The 18,123-nt window shown below is 37.2% G+C and overlaps 1 protein-coding gene across 1 annotated transcript in view; it reads right to left on the reverse strand.

Moving 5' to 3' along the window:
* The window catches only part of bicc1a (BicC family RNA binding protein 1a), a 69,892-nt gene that overhangs the window by 41,070 nt on the left and 10,699 nt on the right, over nt 1-18,123 (reverse strand). Inside the window, exon 2 of the mRNA XM_032553674.1 lies at nt 2,099-2,145. Within this exon, the coding sequence (XP_032409565.1) occupies nt 2,099-2,145 (47 nt within the window). The remainder of the gene's footprint in view (nt 1-2,098; nt 2,146-18,123) is intronic.

Below are 18,123 nucleotides of genomic sequence, written 5' to 3' on the forward strand. Positions count from 1 at the left end.
AAAAGCTTTCTGGTCTTGGCCATGAATTCAAACTCCCAACAGATCACAATGGGAAACTTTTCCAGCACAACAGCCCCTTAAACTGCCTACTGACACATGTTTTCTATTAAACAATCATGAACCTAATTTGCAGAGAAAAACTCTCACTGCACCAGACTGATAGCAGTGAGACATCTGTGGTATAACGGAGTGCAAAGACAAAGCGACATGAAAGCAAGAGGGAGAGTTTGAGGGCCAAAACCAAACGGCTATTCCCTCATATGAGCTGCGAGAACTTCGACAGGGCCAATCCCAAAGTGGTCCAGCTTGTGGTCTGCTGCCATCATTGTAACTTTTTCACTGACTCTGTGAACAGGGCGGACTAAACTAGACTCAGGGAAGTCCAGCAGACAGTGAGTAAGAGGCTCTGATCAACCGAGGTAGTGGGCTTGGGGAGAAAGCGCAGGGGCGGACCGTTTTGTGCTGCGGCTGAACAGCAGATCTCAGTCCCAAGGCACAAGCAAAAAGAGTGTGTGTCAAAAACAATAAGTACATAAATAAAACTGACCATATGCTTTCACGAGGAAGCTAGAAAACCAGTTTATTAGTTGCACTGAATATGTGCGGTGGGGATGTGGGACAGGCAGGAAGCCGTCCAACTAAGAGTTTCCATTTTCATCAAATTCAAGGTATTCTATGCAGCTCATCCATTTTCTCTCAACAATACTGCTCCACGCTCCACACTTGGTGTTTATTTTCCTGACTTTTACTGGGCATATACAGGGAATCAGGAGTTATGGAAATGGAAATACTGCTGGAAAAGCATAACGCCGGGACTTCTGCTTCATTGCTTCTTGCCAAGTCAAACATCAGCACGCTAATTTCTGTTATCTGATTTAACGTGTAATTAGGATTATTTGTTTAAGCAAACTTTAAGTCACAGAATCACAGATACATTATATTTATATCCAAGTACACACAAAGCTACAGTATAGTGCATCCTCCAAATTCTAGCAAAAGGGAGAGGGGGGGAATGAAAAGGCGCCTGGCTTTAATTACTTAGGTTAAGAAAACTGCTGCAGGAAAAATGAAATAGCCACTTTTTGACATTAAACTCAGCTTCCCAAATTCCGAAACCAAAAGCGGAAAACAGAGAAAGGAGGAACGCTGAAACAAACCCCGCTGTCCTTCATTTCTTTGATTACAGCCCAGTGGCTTTCTGAGGAGGGTGTTTAATACACTCTGAAGCTTGTTTTAGGCAAGTAACAATCCACAAGCAATGTTTCAAAGAGAAGAAAATAACTAGCAAAACTGAGTAATAAAACACGACACGGTGTTGATGTTTGGAATTTTCCAAAAATGACAGAAGAGTTCATCTAATAGTTGCCATGCATGATGGGGAGGTTGTTCAACTTTTACCTAAGACTTTCAATCAATAGAGCCTGTTGTAGAGATGAGACTTTGGTGTTAACATTTTATTGTTGATCTGTTTCAAACGTACATGCATGAACAAATGTGTTTGCACCCCTGCAGTGACCTGATCTCACAGTGCATGTTCTGTTCTTTATTCATTGAGATGTAGCTGGCAAGCAATCCACCTTAATCTAATTTTGGGAGTGTTGGATAGTCTAAGAAAATACTCCTTAGCACAATGGGAAAAATACTTTTATATAAAAACCACACAGATTCACACTTGACTGACATATCAGAAAGAATACAAAGAACTTGGGGTGGAAAAAAAACGCTTCAAGACTTTCTAAAATCAAGGAGAATCCTCCTTGTGCTATTCTTTATGTAGTGCCTTCATTAACTTTTATTACAACAGTCCGTAAAAAGACTCACCACTGGGCCCATTTTTAACAGTGTACTAAACTCTAGATAATCTAGTATGTCACAGTACATTAGGTAAGTGAGAATGGCCCCGAGTGTTGTGTCAGCTGTGTTTTGGCATCAGAGTCCTGGGGCCATTTAACGTCAGAGGCGTTCTATTTATTTGTTTCGATTTGTAATTAGAAGTGACTGGACGAAACACCTGACGTACGCTCCCTTGTGAGGAGAGAAGTGGTGCTCGAGTGAAACCCAAAGACAAAGCAAACCCAGGTGCAGACTGCACACTCACCTTCTGAAAGAAATCCTCTCCGCCGTTCACTCTCCCCTCTGAGGCAGCTAGAGAGAGAAAGAAAGAGGAAGAGGGAAATCATTTTAATACAACTACACAAACATTCACTTTTAAAGGTGCAATGTAATCCTGTGACAGCCAAATCACACAATGATTATAAAGTCCTCAGTGCTACAGTATCTTCATTCAGAGCTAGTGTTTATGGTGGATTTCTGTTTCTCTGGATATTTTATTTGGCACATTTAGTGGGATTGCTGATTGGCAGCAGTGGAATAAAATGTTCCAAGTAATTTTCTATAATCCCAGAGATGGGACACAGCTTCCGTGAAACAATTTGGTGGACACAAATCTTTCAGCGTTTTACACTGGCCAAAAATGAAGTCTTTCACACATTATGGTCAGATAGTGTTGTTTTTTTTCACAAACTGGTTGCCTAATTTTTTGGAGCACAACTTCAAAGAAACTCAAAACCTGTTTGAAAAATCACCTGTAAGCAAACTGAGCGTTAGGTGTTTACAGCCAGAGCTCAAAACAGAAGTGAGACAGGTCTGAAGTCGCTCCAACACATCTGCAAGTCCTTCAAACTGTTTCAGCTCTGTTGATCTAAAATATATTATCTGCCGCACAGGGCAAATTCTTTTAACGCTCTACAGCGAGAGTCTAAATGATGCTTCCAGGATGAGTTTTCAAGATGGGTCACAGGCAGTCTTTGTAATTTTGGTAGCATCTGGACAGTCAGATGGATTATAGACTTTGGTTATTGATGGTGACCTCAGTGAAACAACCTGAACGATATTATTAGAATAGAAAATAAATTCCTGCAAAAATGATGGTACTGCACTGAACTGAAAAGCCACAGAGGAGGTCAAACCACTGAATGGAGCATATTACAGCACCTCTAAGATAATTAGATTATTCCTGGGTCAGGTGATTCAAATATAAATTGGTAAAACTACTTTGCAAAGCTGTTCTGAAAACAGTTTTATGGAAATGTGCACACAAAACGCTGTTTACGGTTTCTAATCCATTCAAACGACCAACCGCCAAAGATCAGTTTCTTGTTCATGCAGAGATTAAAGCCAGATTGTTGAGAGCCTACATCCAGAGCCATTTGTACTGAAGCAGACTTCAAAATAAACACGAATCCAGACGACAGTTTATGAAGACGGAGCGTCTGGCTTTGCTCAGTAGATGAGTCCATTCCTGGTCAAAATGTGTGCATGTAAAACCACCAGTAGCCCTCTCAGCTCATGAAAGACCAATTCTGACTTCTCTGTGACAATTAAACTCAAACACAAGAATTATTTAAGGAAAAGTTATAATCTCAAAAAGCGTTCATAATTCTGAGACATTTAATTTAAATTCTTTAGTCATCAACGAGAAGATTTTATCTCAGTTCATTTACAGCAAAATCCCATTTGTGTCACAGTTTATATTTGTAAAGACCTAGCCTGTTAGCTTACTGTCACATTTGCTAGCATAGGGAACATTTTGGTGCAACCAAAAACCAGTGATGAGAATAATGACATCAAAATAAACAATGTTACTAACATCGCTATATTTGTCAATAGTGAGTAGTCTAACCAAATACTTCTTTCACCGGTACAATGCCATTTCTGCTGCTAAAAAGAAAAAGTTGCACATTACTATAATTCAGAGCTCAGGTAATCTAAGCTAGTATATTTTAATGGAAAGAACATATTTTAACTGAAAGAGCAGATGTCAATTTTGTCTCGAAGAGATAAAAAGGCGCAAATAAATATTTGAAATGTAATTAATGCCTCGGTAGTAATGTTCTTTATATCTGTAATAAGCAATTTCTCACAAAGCACCCCGTGTTCTTCAACAAAACTAGTCACATATTCCATAATAATGTGGATGAAGCAACACTGAATTCCTTTTTAACTACTTAAAGTGCTTCAGATTTTTTTTTTTTTAAGTCAGAGGGGCTTCAAAGAGTGGCTGATGCTCACAGTGACGCACTTGGAACACAACTTAATATGTGTTCAATCTGATATGAGATAAATCCACAATTTCCTTGTAAAAATTCAACTGCAATAATTGAACTGGAAAAAGTCTATAATGAAGACTGGCGATACAACAATGTCTCAATGATATTTCAGTTTAGGTACACATCAATTACAATAACTGGTGTGACGGTAGATACAAGGATAATTGCTCTGTTCTTTGGCAGCTTTAAATGATCCCAAATTATGAAAACCCTGTTATTGTGCAATTCCCCTGCACAACAACTTGAGACTTACAAGTTTAGTTGCTGCTTAGAGAGCAGCAACTAAACATGGTTTATTCCCGGGTTGACAAAAGATAAACAGTCTAGCCCAACAGAACAGATTTTCTTCTGCATTCAATTTTTCAAAAAAACAAAACAAAAAAAACAAATGCTAATGTCAAACTTAATGTCTCTGTGAGGTGAGTAGAAAAGAAATGATTCAGGGTGGAATGTGAGGATGAGGCAAAAACAGTTTACCTCTCCAAACTGTTTTTGCACAGATGATTGACAAACATGCACCAATGATTTTGCCAGTGATAGAATTCAAACAATTTTATTTTCAACTACCCAGATGGACCACGGGAGTTTAGAGGTTGGGTGTAACAGCTGAGCCCTACAAGATGTCTGGGGTTCTGGTTGATCCAATGGATCTGTGGGTCATGGGCTGCTGGTGGGGATGCTCACTTTGCTTTAGCTAGCATCTTTTGGGCTCTCAGGGAGGCCCCTGGTCTTGGTCGGCACAATGTTGGTGTGTTGGTGACCAACAAAGACGAGGAGGATTGAAGGCACTGTGCTGTGCTTCCCCTTTCACTATGTGTGGGCCTGTCCTGCGTCTCTATTTTAATACACTATAGACACTTAGGACTTTGGGGTTTTGGTGGGCTGGACACTGCTGTTTGCAAGTAGTGGAGGCAATTATTTTTCACACAGTTTTAATATTTATTGTTAGAATTTGATACTGAAGACATTTAAGTGCAACAAAGAAGCTGAAGCAGAAAAAATAAATTCTGTAAGTGGGCACTTTTTCAAGGTGATGTGTGCTTAAATCTCTTAATTCCCAGCTTTAAATGTACAAGATAATGCAAAAAACGGCCACCGGTAAATTTAACTGCATTTGCTCTGCATACCTCAGCGTACTGTTTAAGCTAATGTATGTGTTGTTTCAGCTAGCAGTGCTTTATGCGAAAGAGACCAAAGGTTTTTACAGCGGTTTTGCAGGCAGAGCAAAGGGAAGTGATCTTGATTATTTTTATATAGCTCTTAATGTAAAACTTTAAAGTACTCAACACGCCATGCTATTTATTTTCCATGAAAGGAGGTTGTGCAGCCAGTATGACGAGGATGGAGATGCTTTGACTACATAAAATGAGAACAGGAGTATTTCGTGCCAGAATGGGCTGTAGGGAACTCTGCAGGGTATACTTGACCAATGCAGCGTTCATATAAGGGATGCCATTGTGCAAGTAAGTAATTTTGCAGGTGTACGCTGCAGCTTCATACTGTTATAAACTAAACTTAAGACTTTAACAGTATAACTCTCAGTTTTATGACAAAATATGTTTTGCATAATGTTTCTGATACATAAAAAGAGGTAGGATTTTTTTCCCCAATAATGAAATTATTAAGTCTAAAGGAAAATAATTACAACTTTAAATAGCAAAGAAAATAATAAAACAAAAGTAACATGAGAATAAAATTTGGAGATAAACAGAAAGATGTAAGAAAATACATTGCGTTTTGTTGTCAAGCTGTTAGTAAGTAAGACAAATAGCTCAACAGCATTTTTGGAACAAGACTCAGGAAACTGAAAGGAATCTGCATGTTCTCACTCATGAGTGAGAACATGAGCGATGTGAAAAAAAACATCCTGTTGAGCGCACATGGAAGAAGACTTGGGAGGGACACAGCACGGGGTCCCTGAGCTATGCAACAGTGAAAAAGAGTAACTTTAACATGTCCTCTGGGGTGAACATGCTCCTGCATGATGCAACAAGCTAGCAGAATAATCATTTTGGTGAGGTTCTGCACTCAATACATGAGAAAAATTAAAATGTGGCTCTAAATGCTTTATGTTGGGCATCTATTCAGATACACCTGACCACATCATGACCTTTCCAAATAAAAGTGATCAGCATTAAGAATAAGGAACATTACTTAAGTTTGTATGTTAGGTACAAGTTTGTAGAGGGATATATAGCATAACAGAATGGATGGGAAAAAACTGATTACATTTACCATGAAGCTTTTTCTCCTCTTAATGGAAATAAGAGGAAAACAAAGCTGCCCCTAAAATGCTCAACCTTCAGCTGAAGTTCCCAGTCAACTAAATTTATGCATATAGAAAAGATAAACTTGTCTCTGTTTGACAATAACACCAAAAACTAAAAAAATAAATCAATAAAATATTAATTAAATATATATTGATGGATGAAAATTGTTCTCTGCAGCACGTTTTTGTCCAAACAAAACAAGGCTTTAGTGTTGTCAGTCTGTATTAATGAGGTGATTGAAAAGCAGGAAAAAAAGTTGATCAAAAAAAACAAAAAGTGATTTTTTAAAATAAATATCTTTTCCTTTACTGTGGGAAAAAAAGAGAAAATTTTCCATAAAAATACACAGCTCAAGCCTTTCTGCTTAGAGAACCATGAACCTTTTTTTCATTTTGTTTGGCCCAGAGCTAAAGAGCATATATCTATTCTTCAGCTTGTGCTTTACATAAAAACAATCTGCTTCTGTTTCTTTTCAAAGGTTACCTTTGTTCAGTGCGCTCTCCTCCGTTCCAGCAAATGCATCCAACTAATCGGCCCAGATTTGTATGTTGCAATCAGTTCTGTCATCAGACCCACTTTGAAAAATATGCACTTAATATCAACAGCAATTTTCTTTCGATGGCAATTTGAGAAAACAGTTATGACATTTGAAGGTAATCAGACACACACCCTTGCAGTTTTCCCTATGCGACTTCTTAAATGAATCTCATCACTGTAACGGGATGAAAAGGGCGACGGACATCAGAAGGGAAAGCACCCGGGGCCCGATGCTGCCAGATGAAGCGGCAGCGTCTGGGATTCATTACTCTGCGGAAAGACAAAGGTTCTGGGAGATTCCGCTGTTTTGACGGTAAAGGAATGTAAACAGCGCTTATTTATACGGTTATGACTTCAATCCACACACAACAGTCCGCAAAACAATAAAGACAGAAACCCAAATCACAAGGCAATTTTGACATCAACAATTTCACTGTTGCATAGTTTGAGTTGGACACTACTGAGGGTTAGCTAACGGCCGAGAGGGAGCACAAGTTCAAGAAGTTACAATTCCAAATGGCACACATGTAAGCCATCACACATTTAGTTTTGACATGCTATATAGTGAAATTTATTCTGACATAATAAAAAGCCATCTGGAGCCAGATGCATGACCAATGTGTGTTCACCTGTGGCAAGCCATCAGGAACTTTATGGTTTTCAAATTGGTCCTAAGTTAAGGGATGTAGTTTTGTCTTAGCACAGAATTCACTAATCAGAAATCCTTGTGTACATCCTCTTTATTCCAAACTCGATATTGCGATTCCGATTGTTTTAATTAATTAGCACCCTAACTTTAAAGAAACAATTTGTTTCTCTGCTGTTGTCCAGGGTGACCAAGCTGGCCAAAAATCAATAAAATCATGAAATTGTAGCATTTCAATAATTATGCTTTTCTAGTTAATAACATTATTTATCTTCTTTTTTAAAATAATGTAAAAAAAAAAAACTGAACACTTTCATTAACAATTTTACAATCAACTTACTTTAACTCAAGTGGTGATAGTAATAGAGAGATCACCTTTAGGACAGAGCGGGGTGCCTCTGTAAAGATACAGAGGAGATCACAAACATTATATTTGCTGTTTTTAAGCACTTTAAAACAGCACTAAAAAGAGTTTTGTACATCAAAATATTAGCAGTTGAGAAAGAGCAATTTTTTATTAGTTTACTTGTACCCCGTAATTTCCCATAATTTCTAGACAAACTAGGTAAATAAATTCCATTATTATATATGTATGTTAATTTCTTCTTTTAGTTTGTATACTAAAACGGATGCTATCTTAGAGACTTGATTTTTTTTTTTTCAAAAATAATTTTTGTTCCCACAATTAAACGTACCAGGCCCTATGAGTCAGACTGATAACACTATGCAAGGAACTCTGTAAATTAGACCCAGTTTGATATTTTCAGTACGAGTGAAATGTTTTAAACTGAAGTCAGAGGAAGCAGAAAGTAAGAGGCTACACAGGAACCTGCTGGATGACACAGAGGGACCAGAATTAAGCTAATGGTCTGTAAGGTAAACACGGTCTGCTGTTAGTATATGAACTGTACAAATCATGCTAATAACTTATCTGATACTGGTGACATTTTGAAATGCGATATCTAGTTGTTTTGTCTTGAAGTATTAATAAAGTCCTATTTATCTGCAGAGCTGTGTGGCGTGCTCTCTGGTTATTTTACAAACAATTCATTCCTGATCTCTGAAATACTCTTTCAAAGCTCCATGTGTCAGAATCTGTGTTTTTCTATGTTTTTATTTTGAGTTTCCGTGTTGTCCTGTCTTCCCCCTGGTTGTTCCCAGGTGTGCCTCGTTCCCTTATTACCTCTTGTGTATTTAATGTCACCTGTGTTTCTGCGTCTCTGTCGGGTCCTCGTCGCTTGTCGCGTCATTTCTGTCTGCCTGTCTGTTTGCCACGGATATATTCTGTTGCTACCAGTGTGAGCCCTGGCTTCTGCTCAGCCGTGCCGCCAGAACCTTGTGGACTGTTTGGAGCATGATTTATTATTAAAATACCATCTCTCTCTTACCTGGGTCTCAGCGTCTGCCTCCTCACCACCAACACCACCAATTCATGACACCATGTTTCTTCAAATAAATGAATGAATGAATAACTCAATCTAACACATAAGAGCAAAGCTGACCTTTTAACTTTCACATATTAAGTTGGACTTGTAGAAAGAGCTTAAGTATACAATGATAGAATGGACAGCACACTTTGGGATCTTGTTAACGAGTAAATAATATGTAATCTTCTTTAGTTGGGTTTTATTTATGGATCCGTCTGTCTCATAACCGAGGATTCTACCATAGATATAGGTTTAGATACAGAGAGAGGTAGCCCTGAAACTCTGGGCTCTCTTTAAGAAAATTGTTGTTAATATGGCATTTTTTAAAGCTGATAAATACATATTTTGTTATTTACAATAAAAAAAATACATCTGACAACATAAGAACATACGGATAGATCAGTGAAAGTAGCAAAATTATACTTGTGACACAGCTATTAACACTGACCACATTTGAACCACTCAAAACCAAATGTGTATAAAGTAAATGTTGAAAAAATGACAGATTCAATATAAAGGAAACTCAGATTTCAGGGAGGACAAGTCAAACCTGCAATGACAAAAAGATGAAAAAAACACAAAACATTTTAATTAAGAAATGAGATTTTCTTCGTTTTCATTATGTTCAGAAACGTAACTACATACCTCTTTTTCCTAAAAAAAACTAACAGTATGCTTTTGCTGGCAGAACATTTTAATGATTGCTGTTTTCACAATCACCTTTTAACCTCCTCCTCTAAGTGATCCGTTTTTCTCAAGTCTATGATTATCTTCCAATTTTGAATTAAGAAATGAGACCACAACATTTCCCCCCAGTTCTTAAAAAGCTGCTTAAACTTCACATTCTTAAAATTGCTTTCCTTTGACGCCACTTCTTCACCACAAGTAAAAACCTACACTGAAAAATGTCTTTTACACAAAAAAAGAGCAGCAGAGAAGTAGTGGTAGGGAGATTTTAAACAGAGATCAGAAACAAGAAACAAATATATATATACAGTATATATATACCGTATGTAGCTTCATATTTACTTCAGTCAAAATAGAAGTAATTTCCCACCAAACAGGCTTCAAAATAGATTATACATGAGCTTTTTAACTCTGTTTCAATGGACAGATTGTACTGAAGAGATCACATAAAGAAGTGGACTTATTGCTAATTGAACACACCAAGCCTGTTTTATAACATATCTTCAGCACATTTTATACATTCTGCATTTTTCTGCTTCTGAGAAATATTTTTGAGCCCTAAGCTTCCTTTTTTCCAAATTCAAAAACATAAGAAATGATTAAGCATCTATGGGAGTGCTCAACTCGACATCTTGACAATATCCATTTCAAATGTGAACCACTAATTCAAATCCCAGTTTGCAATAAAGCCTTTTTACAAGATTGGCTTGGTAAAATGTATGCCAAACAGATTTAATTATTATCAAAGCTTTTGGCAATATCTTTAAAATCAAGGATTAGGGTTTGGCAAAAGCACATGAATATAACAGAGGAATATCATAACTAACCATTTGTTGTAGCTATGTGACTATCAATCATCATTAATCCATTTGTAATGCGTCTGATGACAATCCGCTCGGCTTGTCTTCATATTCCTTCTTGTTTTCTGATTTGTTAGCAGATTTAATAAAACATATGATTTTTAAAACAGCTGTTTTTGATTTGGCTGAGATGACAAAGTTTGGCTCATCATCTCTACTAACCCTCTTTGAGGCACAAGATACAATTAATCCTTATCAAGGGCAGTCTAACCAATGGCAATTATTCATTGGTTAGACTGAATAACAAAGGAATAATTAGTTAATAATATAATATTAATCCATAGTAATATTATTTTATTAATATGGATCTGTAATTTAAAAATAAGTATTTTTACAGCTGTGAGATCACTACCTTCCAAGTTTAGGTAGACATAAGTTCTGGCCTGGTCCTCAATATTTTTAATTCGCCGAAGAGTACAAGCAAAATTCTATTTATTTGTAGAAGCTTGTGGAATTAAAAACTAAAATATGATATAATATTACTTTCCTATTTTCATCATGGCATTAATGACTCACATCAAGGAACAATGAGAAATAGGGTATTGTGATATCCTACTGCATAGCAACATGTAATTTTGCCTGATCTTCCCTGATAAAATATACCAGAAAATAAACCATATCAGAATATTGATATGGTTTATCTATTTGGTGTTCCTTAGATAGAGGACCACTATCTAAATCCAATGTAACCTATTTTTTTTTTTTGATATTGAAGCTCATGGAAAGCAGCGGCTGAAATCACACTGAAGTCTTGCAATAACATTACAACGCAAATTTGGGCCACTATTGATATCTAATATAAATACTGATGTTATGGCAATACAATAACTGATATTTACCAAAACTGTACATGTTTCCATACTCTTTCATCATTGTAAAATAAATGATTGCTAACATTGCTTCTCTGCTTCAGTTGAACACCCATAATCCCGTGCTGCATTCCTATCACTTCTACATACCCAAACAAATACCACATGGTCAACACTCTCCCCATCCTAAAACACATACACAAACGGTGACAAAATGGAAATAAATATTGGTTACTGGTATCGGTCCAGTTTCACTTATGGAGCTGATACTTGTATGTTCAAAACTAACCGACAGCCAACACCAATGCCAAAGCTGATACATTGTGCATCTCTGGTAAAATGTTTTTGCTCCTCTGTGAAATTTCAGCATGAAGGCATCTTCTTCACATATGGACTGCGTTCTTGAAATGTTTAAAATATGTTTCGGGAAGCTAGGGGTGCGAGGGGTTTCAAATGCATTCTTGAACTTCTTTGGAGCGTTTTCCACACAGCTCAGTGATAGAATGTCTATAAAATCAGCAGGTGAGAGAAAATGTGCAAATATTACATGAAACCAGAGGATTTGCTACGAGCGAGTGAACGTGCTCGGCGTGAGCTGTATGTCGCATTCTTCTTGACATCGTAGATTTGCTCGAGAAATGTGGTATTCCTAAAACGCAGCATGTAGCGTCAGGTACTTTTCTGAGAGGTTTACAGTCAATCGTTGATTTCCACAACCTACTTCATGCATCATATTTAGCCTTTTTCTGCTACCAAAAGACCAGTTCCCGCAAAACTATGGTGGTGGTGAGATGGTCCATTTCCAAAAGTAAAAAGAAAAAAAAAACATTCACCACAAACTATGTATGTGAAAAACATCTCAGCCCAATCGGCTGCATGTTCTCATGAATCCTCTCAAATGTTCATGGAAGAAAAAGAAAACAGACAATACAACTGATAGCATTTGACCTGGCTGCTTTTCCACGGAAAGGGCTGCTCTCATTCATCCAGACTACACGTCTTCCTCCGCTGACAGAATGTTTCTACAAGTGTACGACCTTGCAGCTGACAGGTAGTTGGCAGTGATGGGATTGAAAGCTAAATGAAAACAGATAACTCTGTTTCCCTGTGAGCCGTTCTGGGATACTTTTATTTATGTTGGCATCTTAGCAACAGATTCCAGCACCTGAGACACCTTTCAGCTGTTTCTACATGGCAACAGGGCTATCTATTCGCCCATTCATGACTGATGCAGCTGAAGGAGAAACAGCTGTCTGGTTTATATGATCTGCCATATCAGTGCTGCCAGAGAAGCTTTCTAAGTTTTCAACATAGACATTGCTTTTCAAAGACAACTGGAAGGTTATTACCCCCTTTTTTGGGTCAAAAAATCATTAATATTTTAACAATTATTCTTGTTCGTTGATGTCTATCAGTCGTTAAATCCTGGCTGCCTTTTATCGTTTAATCCACATTCCTTGTTGTAACTCTTAGTCTAAAAATAGTTTCGGGGTTGTTTTTGGTTAGAGCAACAGATCACATTCTTAACACATAATTTACTGTCTGTTTTCTGTGTTTCCTGCCTCTTTCCCTTTGACTGTTAGAGATTCGGTAATAGTAAAAACATAGGTCCGTCTATACCCATTTTAACCTACCAGTGAATCAAAATAATGAAATCCAACACCAAGTATACGAAATGCATAGCACATACATTGAAAGTGGGAGACGTAAAGGGGTTTAAGTGACTTTGAACATAGCATAATTGTTGGTGCCAGACAGGCTGGTCTGACCATTTCAAAAACTGCTGATCTGCTAGCATTTTCGCACGCAACCACATCTTGGGTTTAATCCGAAAAAGATAAAGCAATCAGAGAGCGGGAGTTGTGTGGATAAAAGTGTTTATATCAGAGGTCAGAGGAGGATGAGCAGAGGAGGTTTGAGAAGACAGAAACCCAAAATTAGCTCAAATATCCAACGGTGAAACATGAGTTACAGAAAAAAAAACCTAACAAAAACAAAACAATACCAGCTGCCACTCTTGTCAACTGTAAACAGCAAACTATGGCTAAAATTCGGACAGGCTCGCCAAAGTTGGGCAGTAAAAGATGGCGAAAATATCCCCCTGTTCTGATTAATTTTGATTTCTGCAGCAAGATTTTAAGTTCAGAATTTGGCACAAACAATATAAAACCATAGATCCATCATGCATTGCATTACTAGTTCACACCGTTAAAGGTGAAATGGTTCAGCAGAATTTGCCTTATTATATTAAAGTTCTTAGGTCTCTTATGAGAGTTCCAGTTACGTTTATGTGAAATTAATGTGAAAACATTAACCTATGTATATAGGCAGTGATAGCCTCCCTGAAACTTTTTCTCCTATTTGCAGGTCTACTATCCCCCATAATCTACATTTAGTTTCTCTAAATATGAAAAAAGGCCGTTCTCCCTAAAGATATTTCTAAAGTGGAATGTAGCTGTAGTCTTCTATAAACTCTTTTCTTGCTGCTGCATGTCATATGGAGCAGTTTGCTGAAATAGTAGGCTAATTCTAGCATGTTTTTCATGAAGAAAGACCAATATTTTATCCTATTACAAATATTTTACTAAACATTTTTTTGCAGCATTTACATCTCCAACACACATGCAGTCTTTGATAGAAAACAAATTTGAAACTGAGTTTAAGTATGTGAACGAGATACAGTGTAATAACTAAACACTAAACACAAAGCTTCATTTTACACTTGCCCACTCTGGCTTTTTGTACCAGAGTGGTACAAAATGAAGCCATTTTTATTTTTCTGTCCAAACTTTTTCTAACTTTGATTGTGTTTCCATAAATCTTCCAACATGTTAAGTCGATGCTGAAACTAAAAGGTGAATAAAATCAGGAATAATACACGAGCTGCAATTGTTTTTGATATAATTTTTAGCCTCTTTAGTATGCTCTGGATCAACTTCTTACGAATGTTTTTGCAGTTACTGTTGACATTATTGCCAACTATTAGCAGAGCATTGATATTACAAGTTTTTTGTAGGATTTTCAGAGACACTGGAGACGCTTTTTTTCTACAACAGAGCTTAAAATATCCAGACTCTTTTGCGCAAGGCCTAAATCCAGCATCTACCGCAATGAGTCATTCTGACTGTTTATAATAAGCTACTTGCAAAGATCTACTGATAACAGTAAGACACTTTTTATTGACATATACTGGCCTGATATGTAAATATTCCATTATGTTAGTATTAAGCAATATTACTTCAAGGACTTCAAGTACATAATTCTGTTTCTCGAAATTAAAAAAATGACCACAGTTGAAATTCCCAGCCTTTCCATGAAAGTAAAAATATGTTTTTTTTTGCTTTGACATTGCAATCACTTAAAACTTTTTTGGACAGCTCATACCCACAGCTGACAAAATATTTTTGCGTCGTGCTGAAGTTGCTGCCTGTTCCTAAGCAGCTCCTCTCTTCTCCAACTTCCTGCTCGGTTGCCAAGCAACTATGCTATAAAACACACTTACTAAGTGCCAGATGTTCCTGCCTGGCAAAGACAAAAGCCTACCGGGAAAACTAGATTCACTGACCCTAAAGTCACAACAATAGGGAGTCTAAAGATTAAGACGAAAAAAAAAAGAAAGTGACCTGATCCTATGACAACAATTTTATTAAAAATAAATTTCTGCAGCATGTTCAAGAAAAAAACAACCATGTTTGTTGTAGAAATAAGATGTTTGTGGTGAAATGTTTGGGTCATCTTCCCTTTTATCTGCCTTGTGTAAACGCTGCCAAAGGGTTACATAATGATGTACATTCCTGGTGCCTGGTATCTAATAGATCCCCCACTGAGCATAGGGAGTCGACTTCTATAAACATTTCACTGTACTATTAGGAAATCACTGACATTTGATGTCCATGTCTCTTTAGCTACAGTGCATAAGACCAGCCTTTTAAAGATGAGACAGATCTGTATAGAAGATTATTTTTATAGTTTTTTTTTTTCTTTTGTTCTATTCCTGAACTTCATTACTCAACCTCTGAGTTATCTGAAGTGATACATTTGTTGGGGATTGTCAGAGTGTAATGATACAAATTTCCTAACTCATTTAAGGTTTTGGGAAGTTTCTCTCTTAATAATTAGATTTCCTTTTTGTTCTCCACCCACTCTATATATATCTATATATATATAAACATATATATATATAGATATATATATATAATATAATTTGAGTGAAAAATGTTCCAGTAATGGCTGGGACTAGACTTTAGAGGTGCACGCATAAAACGGCTTCTCTCCAATCAAGGCAAGTGGAGAAAGGCAGATTGTTCTGGTTGTTGAATGAGGAGAGAGAACAACAAACCAAAACCCAAGGTTATCCACATATAAACATAAAAAAAAAGTGATGCTGAGGGAGGGGTTAAAGGCTGGCTGGTTTGGATGTGTTGGTGTGGCTGGTCTTTGCGTTTACGTGCTCGTGCGCACCCCCAGTGAAAGACTTTCTAAAATAGCAACCGCAAACCAGACAGAATGTAAATCTGTGCTTTGAAAAGGACAGATGAAAAATAAGTTTGAGGGCCATAGAAAAACAGGTATTCATTTCAGCCCATTTACAGCTCCAGCAGCAAAAGAAATGGGTCACGGCACTCCAGCTTGACTCAGAATGTTGAAATAGCACGCCTGGTTTTTTTTTCTTGAGTAATAAAATACAGGGTTTTCTGTAGAGTGAAGCTCAATTATATTACAGCTTCTGAAAGTCTCCTCATGCCCAGCATGAAGGAATTTCACATGTAAGCAAAGCTAAATAAAATTGTTTAATTGCATCAGCATGTTTTAGAAAGAGAGAATGAGCGAGAAAGGCAATGCCAACCAGTACCTAAGTTTACCTTTACGGGACATGCTGAATGTTAACGTTTTATGATTTCAAGGACTACTGAGAGTTATAAAGAGACTTCAACTTGTCTACAGAAAATTATATATTCTTTCAAAGTACATGGCATTTATTGTAAATGGAAAACACTGGATTACCGGTGCTTTCCACAACGTTCATAGGCACTGGACTCACGTCAGCATAGTTTTGTGACTGCCTACCCTGCATAGCAACTATAAAACTCCTATTCAAAGTTGTCAAATACGCCACTGTTCTTCTACCTGACATTGTGCAGAAGAAGAAGAAACAGCAATGTTGCTTGTTTTCAGAAAATGCGCAAATTGAGAGGTAAGCTGTTTTCTGGCGTCACACAGGTGTGTACTGCTATTCTGATACCATATCCAAAGTAAAAGCAACCATTACACCCAAGTTAAAAATTAAAATATTCTGAATATTTTCTATATTTTTGTTATTTCCTTGTATTTTTTGCTATGGAGTCAATAATTATCTAAGTAGTTCTTTAACTTGACTTAATTTACTGATGGTACATGAACATCATCACTTCAATCCAGGAATTTCCCCAAACCGTGATTTGTCATAAAGTGGAGTAATGTCCATACAGAAGTTAATCCATCTTATTTTTGCTAAATGATAGGGAAAACGTTGTTCAGTTAGTAGGTAAACTATTCTAATTGGAATCTAAAACTATACATAAATCAAGAGTTTAGGCACAGCCATCTACAACACTTATTCAGCATGAAATCCAGTCAGTCTGTTATACAAATCTTTCTGAACGACAGATGATTTCCAAATCTAGACACGAGACAGGGATTTTCCTTTCTGTTGCTGGCCCGCTCTCTTGTTTTCCATTCTTTGCAATGTTGCAATCCAACAATAATCTGTTATAGGATTCTCTCCAAGTTCCCAGCCTTTCCATCTTTACTTTCACTTCAGGTTCATCAGGTCTGAAAAAGCACCACGACATCTACTATGTCCCAAAAACCCAAATACTTCCAAAGTCCATTCACTTGTATACATTATGATGCACATAATAAAAAACATGTGTTGCAATACGCAGCTGTTTTCAAAGTTGCTGATGCCTGAACTTCTCCACTTTTGTGTGAGAAGGTTAAATGAGTATTGAGCTGTAGGGTTGGGAAAAGACTGGCAAAATCTGGAAACTTCGGTGAGTGTACCATGGGTTTGATGGAACAACATAGCAGTGTAGAACCGTCAGTGTTGAGAAATAAAGGGGAGAATGAAGGAAAAAAAAGAAAAGCCAGCAGAACATTCCCCGAAAGACACTCACTTCCTGTCTACGAGTCTTACTCAGCAGCCAGGGGAAAGAGGAGGCTGAGGCCCCTTTTACTTAGTACCCTCGTTATAAATTGGTGGAAAACCTAATGAAGTCATTTTTTGAGTTATAGGAAAAAGACAATAGCTGGATTTTCTTCAAAGGTCTAGATCAACTACTCGTTCTTTTTTTCATAATTCTTTTTTATACTGGCTAAAAGTTTACATTTTTAAAATTATAGCAGTTATTGCAAATATAACTAATATAATTATTACTAAATATAAGCAACATTACAGTAACAAGACCATCTGGACTAAACAAGGAAGGCTGACTATTAGGGGTGGGTGGTAGTACAGTATTACATATATGGGGCATGTATCTACAACATTTTTACATATTTATTAAAACTATCACTATGTTGTGCCCGTATAGTATGAAATAGATAATCTGAGGAAGAAAAAATCAAGGTCCTCTGCCTTCTTCCAGTGCTCCAAGGACTAACTACAGAACTAACACAGCTTGGTCAAAAACAATCAGAGCCAGGAGGAGGGTCTTAGCATTGTTAATCTTGTGTATGCGCCGCTCACAGCTGCCCTCTTTCTCTCTGCCACTATACAGATTCTTCCCATCAGCAGAGC

The sequence above is a fragment of the Xiphophorus hellerii genome, chromosome 22, assembly GCF_003331165.1.
Source record: "Xiphophorus hellerii strain 12219 chromosome 22, Xiphophorus_hellerii-4.1, whole genome shotgun sequence".
NCBI lineage: Eukaryota > Metazoa > Chordata > Actinopteri > Cyprinodontiformes > Poeciliidae > Xiphophorus > Xiphophorus hellerii.